General features: G+C 42.2%; 1 protein-coding gene and 2 non-coding genes across 6 annotated transcripts in view; 2 read left to right on the top strand and 1 right to left on the bottom strand.

The window, feature by feature from the left end:
• Positions 1-742: 742 nt before the first annotated feature.
• LOC121399239 lies at positions 743-873 on the top strand. Its single transcript, XR_005964848.1, has one exon. It is a non-coding gene; the product is annotated as a small nucleolar RNA SNORA76 (small nucleolar RNA).
• Positions 874-2,313: 1,440 nt separating this feature from the next.
• LOC121399240 lies at positions 2,314-2,444 on the top strand. Its single transcript, XR_005964849.1, has one exon. It is a non-coding gene; the product is annotated as a small nucleolar RNA SNORA76 (small nucleolar RNA).
• A 4,209-nt stretch (positions 2,445-6,653) lies between these two features.
• Positions 6,654-19,186, bottom strand: part of tex2.2.S (testis expressed 2, gene 2 S homeolog) — a 28,733-nt gene continuing 16,200 nt past the window's right edge. For 3 of the 4 annotated variants that reach the window (XM_018238604.2, XM_018238606.2, XM_041579230.1), the window contains 10 exons: positions 18,280-18,480; positions 15,857-16,193; positions 14,565-14,776; positions 13,591-13,737; positions 12,861-12,960; positions 12,179-12,311; positions 9,406-9,528; positions 8,812-9,021; positions 8,285-8,405; positions 6,654-8,112 (listed from right to left, as the gene is read on the bottom strand). In XM_018238604.2, the coding sequence (XP_018094093.1) occupies positions 8,002-8,112; positions 8,285-8,405; positions 8,812-9,021; positions 9,406-9,528; positions 12,179-12,311; positions 12,861-12,960; positions 13,591-13,737; positions 14,565-14,776; positions 15,857-16,193; positions 18,280-18,480 (1,695 nt within the window). In that variant the 3' untranslated portion in view covers positions 6,654-8,001. The remainder of the gene's footprint in view (positions 8,113-8,284; positions 8,406-8,811; positions 9,022-9,405; positions 9,529-12,178; positions 12,312-12,860; positions 12,961-13,590; positions 13,738-14,564; positions 14,777-15,856; positions 16,194-18,279; positions 18,481-19,186) is intronic. The other variant, XM_041579231.1, reaches the window with a different exon arrangement.

The raw sequence follows: 19,186 nt of genomic DNA, 5'->3' as shown, positions 1-19,186 counted from the left end.
CTTTTACTTACAGATCCAGAGTGTGAACTATGGCCAAACAGCAGAGAGTGCTAGTCTCTCCTTGTGTTTGTCACAGCACACCAGCCCTCTACCTCATCCCATGGAACTGATGCAGCACTTAGAGTAACAACTACTTTCCCAGCACAGGTAAATGCGGGTAGAGGGTATGGCCGCTCGGGATATTGAAGTGAGTGAATGTGCATAGGGTGGTGGCAGGTGATGAGTTCAGCGCGTTAGACTTCTGATGCTGATGAGGTCACAATTCTGACCTGATGCCGTCTGGGTCCCTATGAGACTGAGCTTATTGTTGGTAACTATCTCCGCGCACAGAGAAATTCTGGATAGAATGTGTTCTAAAATAAGGACACCCCCCCCCAAACACATGGGTTCAGTGACTAAATGTTGGTGTGATACAGTTCAAGGCAGTGATTGGATATTGATGCACTGGATCTCGGGGAGGCCGTAGTACTCTGGATGGGGTACTAAGGCTCCATGACAGAAGCAAGTAGAGAGCCTAGGATTCCTGCATTTTGGGAGCAGTAGAGCTGGCTACTGGAGCTATTGGATCTCTTACACTTCATCCATCTGTTTCTCAGGCCAAAAAAAGCCAGAAGAGCAGGTGCCAAACCTGAAGATGACATAGGAGTGTCCCAGAAGAGCGGGGCACCAGATGTGAGTAGCCTCTGTTTCCTCCTAACTTTATTGGGTCACATCCTGTCTTTTGCCTTTTATTGGGCCCCACGTGTTGCCTTTGAACCTGTGAGTTGCCCTGGTGGCCTCACTGGCCAAGCAGCAGCGCAAGAGAAAGTGGCTGGTTATAACTGGTGCTTCTCAGCCAAACCTGAGCTGTGCTTTTAACTACCCGCTACAGTCCTTGTCTCACAAATAAACATGCTATTGGGGCCCATGTGGGTTCTAGTAAAATGCAGAGGTGCAGGTATTGCTGTATAGATTGCTTCTAGATTACCTCCAGTTTTCCATGTACATTTCTTGAGCCTCAGACAGGGGCCTTGAACTGCGAAAATTGGCTTGCTTGTGTTTGTCACAGTGCACCACCCGTTTGTGCTGTGTCAATCCCACGTGATCGGGCAGAGTCATTGCCTTATTCCCAGCACAGGTAAGTGTGGGTAGAAGGTATGGGGGATCTTGGAGTGAGTAAATGCAAGTGGGGTGGCGGCAGGGTGATGAGTTTAGAATTTAATCCCTGCATGTTAGACCAAGAGGATTGTGGGTAACTGGCTCAACACAGTGATAAATTCTGAATACAGTAGAACCCCCATTTTAATTACCCCTGATTTTAAGTTTTCCCTCATTATTCATTGTTTTTTTGTGGTCTCTTCTGTATATTATGCATAATACATTTCCCTGATTTTACATTTTCCTGGATTTTACAACAACTTTTTCTGGTCCCCTGAAAAACATAAAATGGGGCTTCTACTGCAGATAGGGATTTATGGAGCTAGGACCCCCCCCCCAACATGTGTGTTCAGTGCCTAAATGTTGGTGGTGTTACAGTTGAGAGTAAATAGTGAACAGTGCTACGGTATTGAGGCAGCAAGGCTTGGCGATGTACGGGTTGGGAGGTTTTGTTGGAATCTGGCCAACCATTGCAGGTTAGGGTTGGGTGCGGGCCAAACCAAGGAAGTACACTGCTCCTGAAGTAACTAGAGTTGCACACAGTAGTAGTGTAAAGAGCAAGATGGCACTGGTAGGGTGCAGGGCTCTTATTGAGATTTGTGTACAGGTACTGTTCTCCAGAATGCTTGGGACCAGCGGTTTTCCAGATAAACTAGAATGTTGTGCTTTAATGTTGTACTTTAAGTCTGCTAAAAATCATTTTAAGCATTAAATAAACCCAATAGGATTGGGTTTCCACCAATAAGACAAGGTACTGTTTTATTACAGAAAAAACAATCTGTTTTAAAATTTTGAATGACTTAATTTACACGGAGTCTATGGGAGATGACCTTCCCGCAATTCAGAGCTTTCTGGATAACTGAATATATACCTGTACTAAGGCTCCGAGCCTTTGGTATGGGGCAGTGTTCCATAAGGATGGGGGGTACAAAGGCTCCGTGATGAGGGCAAGTAGAAACCAGTTCTCAAGCATTTTGGCGACAGCAGAGCTGTTTACTGGTTCAATTTGTTCACTTACACTTCATTCATCTCTTTATAAGGCCACAAGGTGCAAGAAGAACACACAAACCTTAAGATGTCATAGGAAGGGCTACTGCACCAGAAGAGCAAGGCCCCATGCCAGAAGATGTAAGTTGCCCCAGTGGCCTCCTGTCTCTTGCCTTTATTGGGCCCCACGCACTGCCTTTGAACCTGTGAGTTGCCCCAGTGGCCTCATTGGCCAAGCAGCAATGCAATAGAAACTGGCTGGTTATAACTGGTGCTTCTCAGACATATCTGAGCTGTGCTTTTAACTACCCGCTACAGTCCTTGTCCCGCAGGTAACATGCTATTGGGTCCCTGTGGGTTTTAGTAGAATGCAAGTTTTGCTTTATAGATTATCTCCAGTTTGAAGTACAACTTTTGCCCTTCCTTGGACCCCACAATAGCTTTGGACTTGTCCTTGCTTATGCTCCATTTCTTTGTGTTTGTCTCCATCCCTCTACCGGATCACCTGGAAGCGACGCAGCACTAAGTTATTTTCCCCAGTTGCTTGGGGCTGGTACAGAAGCCCAAAACATAATGTGTAACATTTCTAGCCTACTCTTTTAGTTAGACTTTAGTTCTCCTTTAAAGGGGTGGTTTACATTAACTTTTTATATGTCATAGAATGGCTAATTCTAAGCACCTTTAAAATTGGTATTCATTATTTATTTTTTATATTAGTCTTCAGACTCTTCCCAGATTTCAAATAGCTCTGTAAGGCTACAAATTTGTTACTTTTTATTATCCCTCTTTCTATTCAGGCCTCGACTATTCATATTCCAGTCTCTTATTCAAATCCATGCATGGTTGCTAGGGTAATTTGGACCCTAGCAACCAGCTTGCTGAAATTGCAAAGGAGTGCTGCAGAATAAAAGCTAAATAACCCAAACGACAAATAATAAAAAATGAAAACCAATTGCAAATTGTCTACATCATACTAAAAGGGCGAACAACCTCTTTAAAGGGGAGGCAAACCTCTAAATAAGCCTTCAGTATATAATAGATGGACCTATTGTTAACAGCTTTTCATATTCAAGGTTTTCAAACTATTCACCTTATTCTGCATTGTTTGGCCTGCAAGTAAATATGCTGCTTGGTTGTTGAGGGGGTTGCTGGTCCTAGCAGCTATGTAGTAAATCAGCTGTGATATTTCATATTCATTTTTCATTCTGGTCTTGTTACTATGGTAATTGAGCCCTAGGAACTGCCTAACAAAAATGGTATTGGAATTAATGGCCACCGTTACATCAGCATCATTCTAAAGGGAACTAACCCTTTAGAGTAGTTGTGCACAACACATCTTTTGCTTTCCCGCTTGAGCTAAAACATGTCTGTTTTAATGAAGGTCCCTCTTGAGGCTTCGTCAACTGTGAATCGAGCTGGCTGCCTTCAAGCTTTAAAAGAATTGATTGCGTCTGGGCCTGTGGTTGGAACGCATTAAAACTGCACTGAGGAAAAAAAACACCCATGTGTAAGAGCCCTAATAAAGAATATTTCACTGCTCCTTCATTTATCATTTTTAAATTCATTGGTTTGATTCAAGTTTACATGTCACAGATCTGTCAGCCTGCTCTGCATTGTCATTGCTTGATATATTATTTATAAAAATTTCCATAAAAGTCATAGAAGTTGCTGAGGAAATTGCTTAACTTTATAACTATGGAATTTATGAAATTTTCACTGCCGCTAGAACCCCCTTTTTTTTGGGGGGGTTAACAGATCCATGCTTTTTTTTTTTTTTTTGGATATGTACTAAATAAAATAGTTCCAAATGGTTTTAATGAACATTGTATTATAAAATGTTTGTAATATACTGACATTTTTACAAATACACAGTTGGTTTATTAAATATGATTGGGGGTCATGTAGGTGCCTACCCCATTATTGAAATCATTTGCACAGTAATGCTCTAATACTTTTGTGCTTGAAAATGTTGACTTAACTTTCTTTTTTTGTATTAAGTTCTTATAAATAAAGGAGCTTCTTTTATGTCCCATTTATAAATGTGAGCACAGTTTCCTGCTATATGATAAACAGTTTTCTTTTATCTTCCCATTTTTTGGGGGGTTACTAGCAGCTCTGTAAATGAGAAGCGCTGATTTTCTTTTGTAAAATTGGATTAGTAGTTTCTTAATTGATAAATGCACATGTAATCGAGAGCACAGAAAAGAAGCCATGGAAGAATGGAACAGTTTATTGGAATTACCCAGACATGTAGTGAGGACAGACAGGCACTGCCCACAATTAGTGCATTGAGTCATATGACCTGGAATAGGCAGTTTGGGCACACAAATTCTACGTTCTGTGAAACAGCAGAGAACATGCAGACTGGGAACAGACCAACACACACGTGGGGGCTGGAAATAAAATGGATGTATTTTCCCCAGAATGACTTGTCAATCACATCTCTCCTGTGCCCCCCTGTCTTGGAAGTCGACCTCCCAAATCCAAACAAATCTCCGTGTCCTATACATGCCAAAACTGCCAACTGGACATAAAAGGAACAGTAGAGTCTAGAACAGTACCTGCATTAAGCATCCCAAGCTGCCCACTGTATCCACCTATTTACCCAGCATTCTTTCTCCTCTACTCTCTGCTTGTGGACTGAAACCCAGCCCTGGTGATGAGTGGCACACAGTTCAGGACATATTCTAGTGTTGGTCTATGGGTAATTGAAGATGCAATTTAACATATTTTTAATACTGCAGGACAGTGTTGTGATCTGTATTGCAAAAAAAAAAACAGCCTGCCTGTAAGAAGGCTATTCATTCTCTGCTCACCAGCTTCTGTTTCTTTGAGTCCTTTCCGTCAATAAGAATGAGCCCTACCTTTATACATAGTCCCTAACCAAAGGCACAATGTCAGCAGAGGCTGCTGGAAGTTGTACTACAAGAGCTGGAGGCTAATGGCTATTCATTAAAGGTGTTTGTGCACCTTATTCCTTGCTGCTGTACCACAACATATTTCCTTTCAGGACTATGTGTCCCTTGCAGGAGAGGAGTGGTATCTTTGCCTTACACCCAATAGAAACCTTGTCCAGATCACAGATTCTCTGTACCTCCTGCTCCTGTGCTGCTATCTATCCAATGGGCAGTATAATGAAGTAACAGCACCCATCAGTGCTATATTCTTGGCCCGAGCAGCTGGAATATCTTTATTTTGCCTTAGTGTTTGGATATAACTCCACCCTATAAGTGAATATTGGGAAGAAGTAAGCCCAGGAGTGGGGGGGCACTTTATAATTGTTTCACATATACGCGATGATGGTAGGCCAATAAGCCGTGTGCTGGAGAACAGAGTATTAAAAATTCTGTACGGAGAACATTTGGCCCTATTAAAATAAATTATCCCCAATATACAATGTGGGTTCTACCCTAAACAAGAACCATGCTAAGCTCCGACAGCTCCCACAGGGACAATCCCACTTACCAGCAACAAAAAGGCTTGCTTTTTAAGCTGCTAATATATTCCTTCATTTGACACAGAGAACAAATAGAAACATATTTAAAGGCCAAGTGCCATGTGAATACAGAATGTAAGCGAGAGAAAGCTATAATCACGAATTGTCATTTTCCTACCTGAAATTGATCACCTGCCAATGAGCAAATCATAAGCTTGGCACATTTATCACAACTCAAATCAGCAAGCGCTAGAAAATCTATGTATAAATATATATATATATAATATGTCAGTGCCAGGGCAGCAATGCTATAGAATACCAACAAAGTGCTTCCCACCCTCCCCTCAGAAAAGATGGTTCCATGGTATTGCACGGGATTGGTTGATTGTACGTCACAAGATCGTGCTTCCGGCACCTTTCCAGAGTGTCACACACAAAGCAATTAATTTATACAATAAATATTCATTACAACATGGCATCACTAAAGGAAATCACAGACGCCAAAGGGTGTAAATATTCACTTCCACACACTGTCATTGCACAGATAGAAGCCCAGCCTATGCTTATTCTCTGCATGGAGAAACCAGGCATCAGCGATGTGACTACTCTGATGCTGTCATTAACCCTTTTGGCTGCAAACTGCCCCCCCCACCCCTGGAGTGAAAGGGTGACCATACAAGGCATGTGTAAGGGGTCTCTGCATGGATGCTGGGAACATCAACAACAACCAAAATGCCACAGGGCATCCAACACAATATACTGCTATTGTCATCTTGCCCTGCTGTCTCCACCATATTCTATTAGGTGAAGACACACAGTGCTACTTGTAGCAGCTACTTGTCATGGCTACAAAATAGACAATAGTGATAATAGTCCCCCGCGTCAAATCTCCTCTTCTAAGGGACGACTAATCTCCCCAAACCTCCTTCCCGTCGGCTAGAATGTAAATCACGGACGGGATGGCAGTCGGAGAAAAATCGTTTTCCGAAGTTGCATCACGAGGAAACTTCGGGCGATCTTGGAAAACTAAGCGCTCAGAGTGCCATCACGCCGGCGATTAACATTCTAGCCAACGGGAAGGCAGTTCAGGGAGATTTGTCGCCCAGCGACTAATCTCCCCGAATTGCAGCTGGTGTCTCTGCCTTAAATGTGTTTTAGCAGAGGCAATTCTCAGTGTTGTTTGTGGCAGGGTATTTTGCAACAAGTAGCTGCTACTAGTAGCTCTGTGTGTCTTCACCCTTATACCCCCCTAACATCACTGTATATGTGACTGTGGGAGAGATGCTTAGGGCATTGGGCCAAATAAGGGCATTATAATAGCACTAATCAGATACCTGGGTCAGAGCAACTAATAAAGGGTGTGGCTGTTTAAAAGAGCTGCTTCTAAGGGGAGTACCTGTTCCTTCAATTTAAAAATACTTTAGTGTTAAAACTATTTCTTAATTTTTAGTGTTACATGCCCACCAATAAAATTGTGCAATTATGTGGTATACTGAAATCCATGGCTGCAGAACTAAGCAGCAGTGAGCGTGGCCGTCACATACCCACCTTCTTCACTAGGGGGCGCTGGGACACAGGGCATGTGGTCAGGCAACACATTTAAAATGTCAGTTACCTGCCAGCAGCCTCAGTCTTCATTAGATCATTACACAAATGTCACAATTCTTAAACAATATAAAGCAGACAACGCAAAACATAAAGCACCCAAAACGAGCCAACATAACCAAGCTGAGCGACAGCATTTTACTCGCCACTACTGGAAGTTGTGGGCATAAAGGGTTCACTAGTGATTATCCTGCAGAAGAACTGTGCCTGCAGCATGAATTCCTGGTGCTGGGAAACTCTTGCAATTATGTTTAACTCATATGAAAAATGGCGGCTTGCATTTGTAAATTATTCCTTCAACCTTATAAATTGACTGCTCCCAATTACCATTATTACCTTACAAAAGGTATCTTGTCAGTACCATGGCAGCTGGCACCATTCAGACAACAATGTAGTGCCTCACAATAGCAAAGATTATCCACCTCCTTACAAAATTAGGCCTGTACTTATAATTGACACCCACTTTTTCCACTGCACACTACTATGGTACCTATTGGAAATGGGCGCCACAGTAAGAATGCAGATATGTTGGACAGGTTAAGGGCACCATATCATCTTAAGAGAAATGTCCCAAATGCAAATGGTATCATAGCTGTGTATGTGCTCAGATGTACAAGTTCCTTCATTGGCCACAAAGCTTGCACTTTAGGGGAAGAATGGCAGCGAGGGCTGAATTAAACCAGCCAGAAGAGTCTAGCTGTACCGTGCAGGGTCCAAATGCCGCTGACTTTCACACATCATTACCTAAGAGTGCCAGGTTATAGTAATGTGTGCAGAGCACAAGAAACAGAAAGTGGAAAAGACAATGTAATACTGTAAACAGTGAGGTTCACATTTCACGGTATGTCTATGGCCTCCAAATCTGCTTCTTTTGAAGAACGTGGGTCCATTGCAGAGTGCATGATGGGAAGGTAAAGATCATCCATGTTTGGCATAACAAAGATTTTCTAGAAAAGACAAAGGAGATGAGCATTAATCCCTGTCTCATTAGGCATAAAATGTAATTTTATCCTTCCGTCATGGGCCCTAGTGCCCACTGGCAGGGTCCCCTGTTGCCAGGCTGATAGCGACTTCCAATACCACAAGGAGCAGATGGAGTTATATGCCCATCGGTCTCACCTGAAACTCGTGCTCTAATTTCCGTTCTATCCAGTCCGTCACATGAGCCAGTGTTACCTCCCTCTCCCCGAGTTTTGGCCGTGCCTTCAGTTCCAGATGAGGTGGTTTACGGAAGCCGTACCTTAAGAAAGAAGACAGAACAGCAATTGACTATTCTGTGCCTTTTTATATTTATACTTAAAATATCCAGTCAAAAGAAAGCAGTACAGAAAAAGAGATAGGAAAGGAAACTTGTGCAATTATTATGCTCTGTTATTATTTGGCACTGTGCATTTGAATATATATATATACATACATAGGTGGTTTCATTGGGGCATGCAACTACCAGGAAGGCCTCATATCTCTTTTAACACACAGCATTCTGCTGCTGTCATGGACACTGGGATGCAGTCAAATATTGGTTTCATCTAGTGAGTGAGGGATTACAGGTTCCCAATTAACCTGCACTTAAGCCTAGATATGATGTATAAAGCCCCGATCTATAAGTATAAATTGGTTTAGACTTATTTGTCTCCTGGCATACTTACCATATCCTGTCTGTAGGAGGCGGTGGAATGTTAATTGTTAGGGTTCCTTGACACTCCTGCACCTCCACAGTGAGTAGGAGGGGGGTATTAGAGACCTCTTCTATCTTTTTCTTGATGAACTCCGTCTCAGTGGCCTTCTGGAAATATTTGGACTTGGTGATTTTGTCGACAAATCGCATGATTTTGCTTGTCCTATGCACCCCTGAGTACCTGAGAGATCAGAGATCTTATATGTTACTAATTACAGAGCAATGGCACTACAATTTACCATGGAATCTTTAACTGATCAATCAAATATTAAACTGATCAATCAGGAGCATAAATATAAACCAAAAAACCTGAGCAGTTGCAGGGAGCCACTTCCCAAGGTCTCAACAAACATAATGCACCCAGAGAATTATCCCTTTATCTAAAAGCCTTGCATTGCATCTCAGCCGGCGAGGGAAAGAAGAATGTTTCTGTGTTGAATAGGAGAATAACTTAAAAACCTGGGCATTTATTACCCAGACAGGAATCTGCCACAGTTGGAGGGTAAATTGATTTGTGCACCTGAGGGTCTGGTATACCCTGCATTGTAGCTCATAAAATCCTTACCCTTCTGAGCCAGGAGTAAGCTGTTTGTCTCCTGTTACTTCAGTTCCATCATCTTCATCAGAAGAACCAGCACTGGAGGATTCCTCATCACTGTCTGCCAGGTAATACGCCCGAGGTCTGGCACTGTCAAAGACATATATAGATGGTATATCCATCTCCACATTTGAATAACAAACGCCTGTTGAGCTGGTTTGCCCTACTGCCACCCTCACCACCACACCCACCCTCCCTTCATAAAAGAGATTTGGGGGGATGAGGGGATACTGAAAATCTCGGACAGGTCTTACCAAAATCTACTAGGTTATGCTGCCTACAGCTAATATAGGCTGCAAGAACTGCAGAAGGCTTCCTATACTCTATTAAGGATAACCTTTAAAATAGGTGAATACATTTTGCAATATACATTCATTATTTATTTTGTTTTTATTCCAAGATATTAAACGATACACGTACTGTTATTGTGAATGAATTGTGTGTTGCAACAGCGCCTTCTGGTCATTTTCCAACCAGTCTCACCACCAAGTAGTCAAGGAAGTTGTCAGGAGAAAGAAAGAGGCTGCTGATGTTCTTCTGCTCAGGAAAAAATGAAAACCTTTCTCACACATTTCTTAAGCAGAAGAACATCGGAGCAGCCTCTTTCTTTCTTCTGACAACTTCCTTGACTACTTGGTGGTCAGACTGGTTGGAAACTGACCAGCAGGTGGCACTGTTGGCACAAAATTCATTCATATTAACAGTACATTATCCCTTAATATATTGGAATAAAAACTAAATTAATAATGTATATTGCAAAATTTCTTAAAATAACACCCTCGTCAATTTAACATTATCTTGCTTTAAAAGTTTACTTATCCTATAAGGAAGGAGAGAACAAGGAAGCAGGGTTCTCTAAAGAAAGATAAAGCAAGCAGGCTTCTATACGTAAGGATAGATAAATCAGGCAGATCTCCATAAAGAAGAAAAGATAAAGAAGGCAAGACTGGATAGGGAAGGAAACATGAAGAAGGCAGGACTGTATAAGAAAGGAAACAAAGAAGGTATGACTGTATAAGGAAGAAAAGATAAAGAACACAGGACTGTATAGGGAAGAAAACAGAAGACAGGACTAAATAAGGAAGGAAAGATAAAGAAGGCAGGATTGTATAAGAAATAAAGAAGGCAGGATTGTATTAAGAAGGAAAGATAAAGAAGGCAGGATTGTAAAAGGAAAGAATGATAAAGAAGGCAGGACTGTATAAGAAATAAAGATAAAGAAGGCAGGATTGTATTAAGAAGGACTGCTAAAGAGTTGTGGTTGCCTGGGGCTGGTACAGAAGCCTAAAACATAACGTACAACATTTCTAACCTACTTATTTAGTTTAACTTTCCTTGTCCTTTAATTGAGAAATAATATAAGCAAGCAAGTTCTTAGAGTGAAGTAATTAAAAGTGGGATTATTAATATATGTTCAGTATATAGAAGGAATACACAACCTTCACCCCCCAGCTGTACATTCCCAGCATCCCTTGAGAACCAAATGTGTAGTTTTTCTGTCCACTGCACAAAGTAAAAAAACTTTGTAGATCTATCAACACCCTCCATAGGCACTCACCATTCCATGAGATATCCCCAGAGGAAGGCAAAGGGAAAATGTAAGAAGAAATTAGTGCAAAATGATGTGCTGGAAACAGTTTTATAAAGCTGTTAGTTTGCAGGTGAAACCCACAATGCCATGATGAAGTGGGATGTGATTTGCAGACTCTATATCCTGTGAAAAGCATGTCTATACAGCAAACTTGTGCCCATATAACAACATAAAATACCAATAATTAAGTGTCAGGAGTCACTTCCTGTGTCAGTAAATTAAGCTTTTGCTGATCTGTGCTATCCTCACTCAGCCTGGATAGTAGAGGGTGCTCCTGTTACATATTTATTATGTTAGCAGTATAAAACTGCTAATATATTGGACCTTTAAAATAAATAAACAATGTAATGTGCAAAAGTGCTCATAAAAGTTTTGAGCAAATGTATATTGTTAAATCAGTGCATATATGTCCCTTTAAATTCCAGCAGTTACTGATACTTCCTTTTTATATATGATAATGATGTAGTTGGTTTCTACAGGAGCTATAAAACTGATAAAACTCACTCAACAGGATGTGGGAGAGTTGAAGAAGGGGTTTACCTCCCCCATCTTATCAGTTGGGAGGTGAGCTGTGGGACAGTTGCTGAGAACTGGGATACAAAAACACTGGAGGAGGAGGAGAAGCAGCCTGGGAACAAGATGGGAGCAGAAGCCATCAGATGACCCAGAGTGAGAAACTATGATGGGTCTGGTGGTGGTAACACTGTAGACTAATATAATCATTTGTAACTGTAAATAGTGTAAATATTGTCTTAGTTTGAGTGTACGTAACTGTTGTAGTGTAACAATCCATTGATTTATTATTCAATATATTAATTTTAATATACAATTATTTGTGTGGATGCTTTGTCTGCTTGCTCAAAATAACCATAAACCCTGGTAAAAGGGGGAATATTATTCTTAATAATATATTATACTCTTACATAAGGTCACTGAGGAGTTCTGTGATCATATAAAGGCACAAGGCTGCAGGCCAAATTATTTATATTTTATGGTTCTTTTTTATGATGTGTTTATTCAGTTTCTGAACAGGGGATGTTCAATATTGTGGCTTAGAATGTTCCCCTTCATATTTTGTGGGTTCCCCACATAAAATGAAAATTAAAAATTATGAAAGCCCCACAAAGACCCCAAAACAAATGTACTCACCCCTCTTTGCCAATCTCTCCTACTTTCAAGGCCTCACCGAGTGGCTCTTTACCCAGTTTGGTCAAGTTCATTTTGGTTTCCAGTGTCATCAGGAAAGAACCATTGTAGGAAATTTCCAGATCTGTCCACAGACCTGCAGAAAGGATTTAACAATGTAACACCCAAAGATATACTGCTACAGTTGTGCTTCTAAAGCCAGTGATCCCCCCACGAACCAGTGGCTCATGAGCAACATGTTGCTTACCAACCCCTTGGATGTTGCTCCCAGTGGGTTCAAAGCAGGTGCTTATTTTTCAATTCTTGGCTCGGAGCCCAGCTTTAGTTCCATAAATAACAGGTGTACTGCCAAACAGAGCCTCATGCCAATCCACATTGCCAACAGCAGCCCTTATTTGACACACCCAGGAACATTTTCATGCTTTTGTTGCTCCCCAACTCTTTTTACAATTGAATGTGGCTCACGTGTAAAAAAGGATGGGGACCCATGTTCTAAAGCTTATACTCCGAAAATACCAGTGTGGTCCATTAGAGTTAAACACACACAAAATAATCAGTGTTGTTTTCATTCCTCGCCAGCCTCCATCTTTGTTCACCAAGCCACACATTAAACATATGCCACAGGCTGGTCGCAGGGCCCTGGCAAGCAACAGCACAATGCTAAATGGAGTTCAAACCTATGTACCTCTGTGATCGATGGTTGGCTCAAAGGCTCTAAGGATTTTCGGCACAGATACACCCATATCAAGTTCCGTCAAGGTCAGTTCATTCATGAAGTAGGGCAGCTGTGCAGAGACAATAAATAGGAAACAGAGAGTAAACAAAGACCTGTTTGCAGTAGTTGGTGGTTTTCTTGGCTTGGTGCTGATTTGTTTATTTATAGGACTGGATCTGTCTTTACTTTACTTTCAGGCATGGTGAGCTTTATACAGCACCACGAGAAACAAGCCTAAAGTGGTGTTTATCTATCTGCTATGTAACCTGTGCCTTTTCTCCTTTATTCCAGCTGGAATGGCTGCCCACAGCTACCATCTGGCACTTTAAGCCTCTGACAGCCCCTGGGCACCATCTCTTGGATGAAAGGGACAATTATTTCCAGGATGTAGCATAGAGAACAAAGGCCATTTTGTAAACTGGCATGACAGGTATGGAACAACTGTTGGTCACTCTCCATTGCCTACCATACATCAGATATCCCAATTCCCCAACTCAGCCGCAGTCTACCAGCCCTGAAGCCAAAGTGTAATAAGCACTTCATACCAGGGAAATGTGATCTAAAACTCAAGGCAATGTCCCACTCAGAATCTGGTGATGTCAGTGAGTCTCACGCTACTTCCCCTGTGAGTGGCCTAATCACACTCAATATAATGATTGAGCTTTGACACCTTACTGCATTTTTAATCAATGGTCCATACCTTTATTTTACTAAGTTTCATTTGGATCTTTTTAGACACCAGGTCTGACCAGTACTTCTCTCCCAAAAAGTCCCAAAACATCCTTCCGAGCAGCGCATTCACCCAGGCCTGCATCTCTTCTGCCCCGGCCAAATGCTCCCCGGGAACCTAAATAGCAAATAAAAAACTCTAGGCAAGTTATACATAAACGGTCTTGCGTAAAGGTGGCCATAAATTTTACAATTACGATCTTTCCTGAGAAAGATCTTTTCAGGAAAGATTGTTCATTCCAATACACACGTGTAGAGCTGAATCGTCAGATATAAAAGGTAGAAACAATAGAACTCTACCTGTATCTGACGATTCAGCACTACAATTAGGGCCATTACTAGGGGTAGGGAGAGTAGGAACGTGCCTAGGGTGCAAAAGAAGGGGGGGCCAAGCACGTACCTCTTCTGTCGCCTACTCATGTCTGGTCCCCTCTCTCCAATGGCATTTTGCCAGTGTATGCGTGCCGCGAGCACCATTTCGGCAGAATACTGGGATATCAGTCGGCTCCTTAATCGGAAAATCTAGATATGGCTCATTTAAAGGCATCTGAACATTGCCCATCGTTAGCAGAGCCAAGCCAGGCCGCCCAGACGCCCTAGGCAACCCGGTTGCCTAGGATGCCTGGCTGGCCCGGCCCGGCTCTGCTAACAATTGCCAATGTTCGGGTGCTTTTAAATGCACCCGATCAAAATTTTCGGCCAGCCCGATCAATGAGCCAAATGATATCCAAGTCTTCTGGTGATATCAGTCTGCTCTTCTCCCACCATACACGCACCAAATAGCATATGAAAAAATTGTTTTGTACGATATTATCGGTGCATCTATGGCCACCTTAACAGTCACAATGGTCATGTGTCTAACTGGTGTGTTAATGGGTAGTGTCTTCAGATTTTCAGACTATTCCTTATAATATTCTATGATGCAGTTCTTCGGCACCCACTCACCTTTTTTGTGGCTGTGGGGCTGCTGTTGGCACTGTGTGCAGGACTTTCGTCGGGCATGCACTCCTCCTGTGGGATACACCTCGCCATGTAAACATTATAATCCAAAAGCGACTTCTGCCGGACATTCCCAGAGATCTCCTTTGGCTTTGATTGGGCCAGGACTTCATCCATGCTCCCTCTGCTGCTGTTTCGACTGTGTGTTAGGAGGTGTCCTGGGAATGTGAAAATGTCCAGCACTCACAATATATGTAATTTATCATCATACAGCAGAAGAACACAGGGGTGTTATAAAAGAGTGTTACACTGCATCACAGCAGTCTTTAAACTGGTGGAAATACCTACATTTTTTTGAATATGGGAGAAACGAGTGTATCCAATGGAAGCCCACTCAAATTTAGGGAGAACTTACAAACATTATGCAGATAGTGCTCTGGTCAGCGTCAAAACCAGCACCCAGCTTTGTTAATGGGAGTTCTTTCATTTTTCTTTGTTTACTCACTGATAGCATATTTCTCCTGGAAGGTCCAACCTATTTTAGGTGATTTACTAAAGGATTTTGACTTTTATCGGTGTACATCTTTGTGGTCAGGCTATTCTCCTTTTGGTTTTGTGATTTGCCAGAATTTAAAAATTGTCATTCCTGGTCTGATGCAGTTGTAGCTAAAGGAATAATTTCATTATAACTGGAATCCTGTGATGCCAAGTCTGGGTTGGGTCAGTTCAGAGCTTATGGCTAATGGTATATCATGGCATGAATACGGAGTGGTACAAAGGTTCTCAAGCCAGCAGTTATCCAGGGATTTTCTATACCAATATCACAACCTCCGTGCCAACAAGGGAGGGGAAGGTTATATTCAGCTTCTGAGCATATGACTAGCTATGTGCTAATCAGCAGCAAAAAGAATGACTGCAAGAGTTGTGAATGTACTAGTTATGTGTGTTAGTCAGTACCAGAGAGAATGACTGGCTGTGCACAAGTGCTGGGTGTACATGTACCAGTTATTTGTGTCAAACAATACCAGAGAGAATGACTGGATTTGCACAAGGAATGGGTGTGAGTATGTACCAAAGAAACCAGGGCTGTGCACCAGGGTTGGATGTGACTGTGCAGCTATGTGCGTCTATCAGTACATAAGACAATACATGACTGTGCTCAAGGGCTGGAATACAAACCAGTAGTATGAATGTGCCATTGTGCTTATTGAGCGCCCTGTACATCAGCAGTGATATACAGGTATTTGCAGAGTCAAGTTTAATAACAAGACAAAGAAAGGGGCTACTATTATGACTACCTGGTTTTATTCCTGTAGGGTTGCTTGCTTTCTTCCCATCTGATTTCATTTTGGACGCCAGCAGAAATTTACGGAACCATTCTTCCTTTTCTCTGCCCGTTCTCCCAAACAGATAAAGCACTTGTTCCAGGTGCCCAGGTGCTTTGCTAGAATCCTGAGTAGGCACTGCCCTACTGCCATCCTCTGTTTGCTCCCCTTTATCCACCTTATCCTCTGCAGCCTCTCTGTCAGCCTGAGCTTTGGACATGAAGTCATCCTGTCTTGCCAACTCCAGACATATGGGGTATTTTTTGTTCCACACCCGCTTGCGAGCCAGACTCTTAGGTACCAGATATACCTGCACAAGAAAAGGAAACGTCGTCTGAAGGTTTTTATATAAATATGGCCTTGACCAATCCGGTGACTGTTCTTCTGTACCCCATCCCACTACTGTGTTACAATGCCTTAGTACTGATCCACAAAAGTGAAGACAGAGCTCTTAATATACACACAAGCACTAATGGAAGTAATAAACCTCTACAGCACCTTTGATTAGCTCTAAAGTCTATCTCCTGTTAGTAAGTAGTCCTTACATCTACCCACCATCAGCGTATATCAATCAGGGCCGGATATACATAGAGGGTGCCCCTAGTGCCCCCCCATTCATTTGTGCACATGCACAAATTTTCATCAGGTCGAGATTGGGGATTGGCGCATGGGAAATTGTATCTCATGATTAGCCCCATAGCTTCTGAACCAATGCGGGTGTGGTTGGACTTTATGCCACCCCCTAAAATCCTGCCTTGGTGGCCTTTCCACAAATCCAGGCCTGGCTGCCAGTCCACATAGGTACTACCAATAGCCAATCACAGCACTTATTTGGCACCCCATGCTGAATATGTTGCTCTGTTTTCTACATTTGAACATACTAAAAAAAAAATTGGGGACCCTTGCCTTAGAGACAACATTGAATGTTATGCACACTTAGGGTTGCCATCTGGCCGGTATTTTACCGGCCTGGCTGCTAAAAATGCTTGTTCATCCCAATATTATGAATAGGGAAAAAAGATAAATATATAGGAAGGCCGCTATTTTTTTCCGGAAAAGGTGGCAACACTATACACACTCCAAAATCACGGGCTTTTCACTGGAAACTCCCAAATGTTCACTAATGAAAACAATGGGACTTTTTTCTCAACCTTAAAGGAGACATATAGGATAAATGAAAAAACACTAATTTTGTAGGCAATTATAGGTAATATATGGTGTTGCTTTTACATGGTGTTAAAATTTATATTATCTTTAAAAATAGCCCCTTTATTGGAGCTCCCTATAGATGTTCAATGGTCCTTGTCTGTTTCAAATGAGGGGTGGGTGTGTCCTCACGGTCCCTACCAGAAGCACAGTAGGAGGGGGACAGCCAATCACAGCTCTGCAGTCACACAAGCAAGGACAGGCTTCAGTTCCCTATCAGGTCCTTCTAGCTGCTGATTGGTTCCTGTCCTACATTGCAGTGAGCTGAGAGCCGCCTCAGGGAGCACAAAGTGGAAGGGAGGGATTATTAGGGTTTTTGCCGAAATATTCAATAAATCAGTCTGAAACACTACTTTTTTAGCAGAATTTTCTACATCTAAATGAGTATAATTGACTGGTTTCATTCTTTTTTTTTTTTTTTTTACACAAAAGGTCTCCTTTAAATGTGCACCTGCTATCTCTTCCCCCCCCCCCCAGGCAAACCTCTGCTAAAGCTACAATTCCCACTAAGGCTTGGCTATCATTTGATTCTGGGAAATGTAGTTCAATGACAACGAACAACTTAAAGTACCAGCATTAAAAAAAGAGATCTGAAGAGGAAATCAGTGTCGGCCCTTGGGCAACATGACAACACCCCAGGCTGAAAGAGAAATCTCGGTTTAATTTACAGCCCATGGGCCTTTGGATCTAATTGCCGCTGCCCGCACTGCTCTAGTGAGAGCAGGAGCACCGAAACACTGAGGAGATGCGTGTCCCCAGCGCTCCTCAGCAAGCGACTGGGCCCCTGCCAACTCGCCGCCCTAGGCCCGGGCCTTTGTGGCTTTGCCATAAATCCGGGCCTGGTCGCCCTAGGCCCGGGCCTTTGTGGCTTTGCCATAAATCCGGGCCTGGTCGCCCTAGGCCCGGGCCTTTGTGGCCTCGCCACAAATCCGGGCCTGATACCAATAGGACAAAATGGCAGAGAAAAAGGTGTACGTGAGGCTACATTCTTCACATATAGCCCTCAAATTAACTTTTTGTAAGGGGCAATGTCATGATAAGGAAGACATCTAGGGCATAGTCACTCCTAAATACAGGGTCATAAATTTCTGATTCCTAGCAAAGAAGACAATAACCAATATACTGTATGAGAAGTGACAGAATGCTTAGAGCATTTATGTTCCCTGTAGACTAGAACATAGACAACTTACTTTGCTGTCCACAAGATCGTATATCTTCTGGCTGATGTAGACCACATCCAGCTTGGCTTCATTGTATATGGCTCTTCGTGAAACATTTTTGTTGGGCTTGGACAGTCTCAGCGTTGATCCTTCTAAGCGAACAAAGATGGAGTGCGTCAGCGTAGCGTGATATGTTTCTGGGTCGTAGTTCTGGATTTCATTCATCCAGCCCTGGTACAAAAAGTGTTTGAGAGAGACATATGAACAGAGCAAAGACCAAACATTACGTCATACTCCCAAGTCCCACACGGTTGGTCAATGGGTCTGGCACAGCTTTCAAAAAGAAGCATAAAGCACAATTTTAAGTGGGTAAGTGAGTTTATGCTGCCACTATTGACCATTCTGCAATCCTGTCCTGCCATGTTACCTAGTATAGGAATAAGAGGGAAATTTGGCCTGATGGTGTAGGCCAATTGTGGCCCTCCAAGAGATTTATATGGTTTCCAGTATACCCAAGAGCTTCATAGGCATCTCTATATATCCCTATTGTTTGTAACAATCTTTTGCCTAAACATTTGTGTTCTTGAGTCAGCACTGGTGCAGAAGGTGACATTTTCTACACAAATACATTGGCTTTCCCGTTCTCCAGTTTGGTATTTAAATGGGTTGTCCACCTTCCAAGCACTTTTTTCAGTTCAGTTTTTTTTAGATTGTTCACAATAAACAATGACTTTTTTCATACTTTTATTTTTTACCATTTTTCAAATATTTAAATTTACAGTTTTATGTTCCCGTCTCTAGTGTTTCTCTAGTGTTTCAGTCTGTTAACTCAGTGATCCAGGAGCATCAGAACTGTTACAATTTGCTACTTTTAGTGGATACAATTCTCAACAGTATCTCTGGAGTATTAGAACCATTGTATCAATTCTAACAGTTG

The sequence above is a fragment of the Xenopus laevis genome, chromosome 9_10S, assembly GCF_017654675.1.
Source record: "Xenopus laevis strain J_2021 chromosome 9_10S, Xenopus_laevis_v10.1, whole genome shotgun sequence".
NCBI lineage: Eukaryota > Metazoa > Chordata > Amphibia > Anura > Pipidae > Xenopus > Xenopus laevis.
The sequence above is the reverse complement of the archived record's forward strand: the minus strand, read 5'-3'. Positions and strand labels throughout refer to the sequence as shown.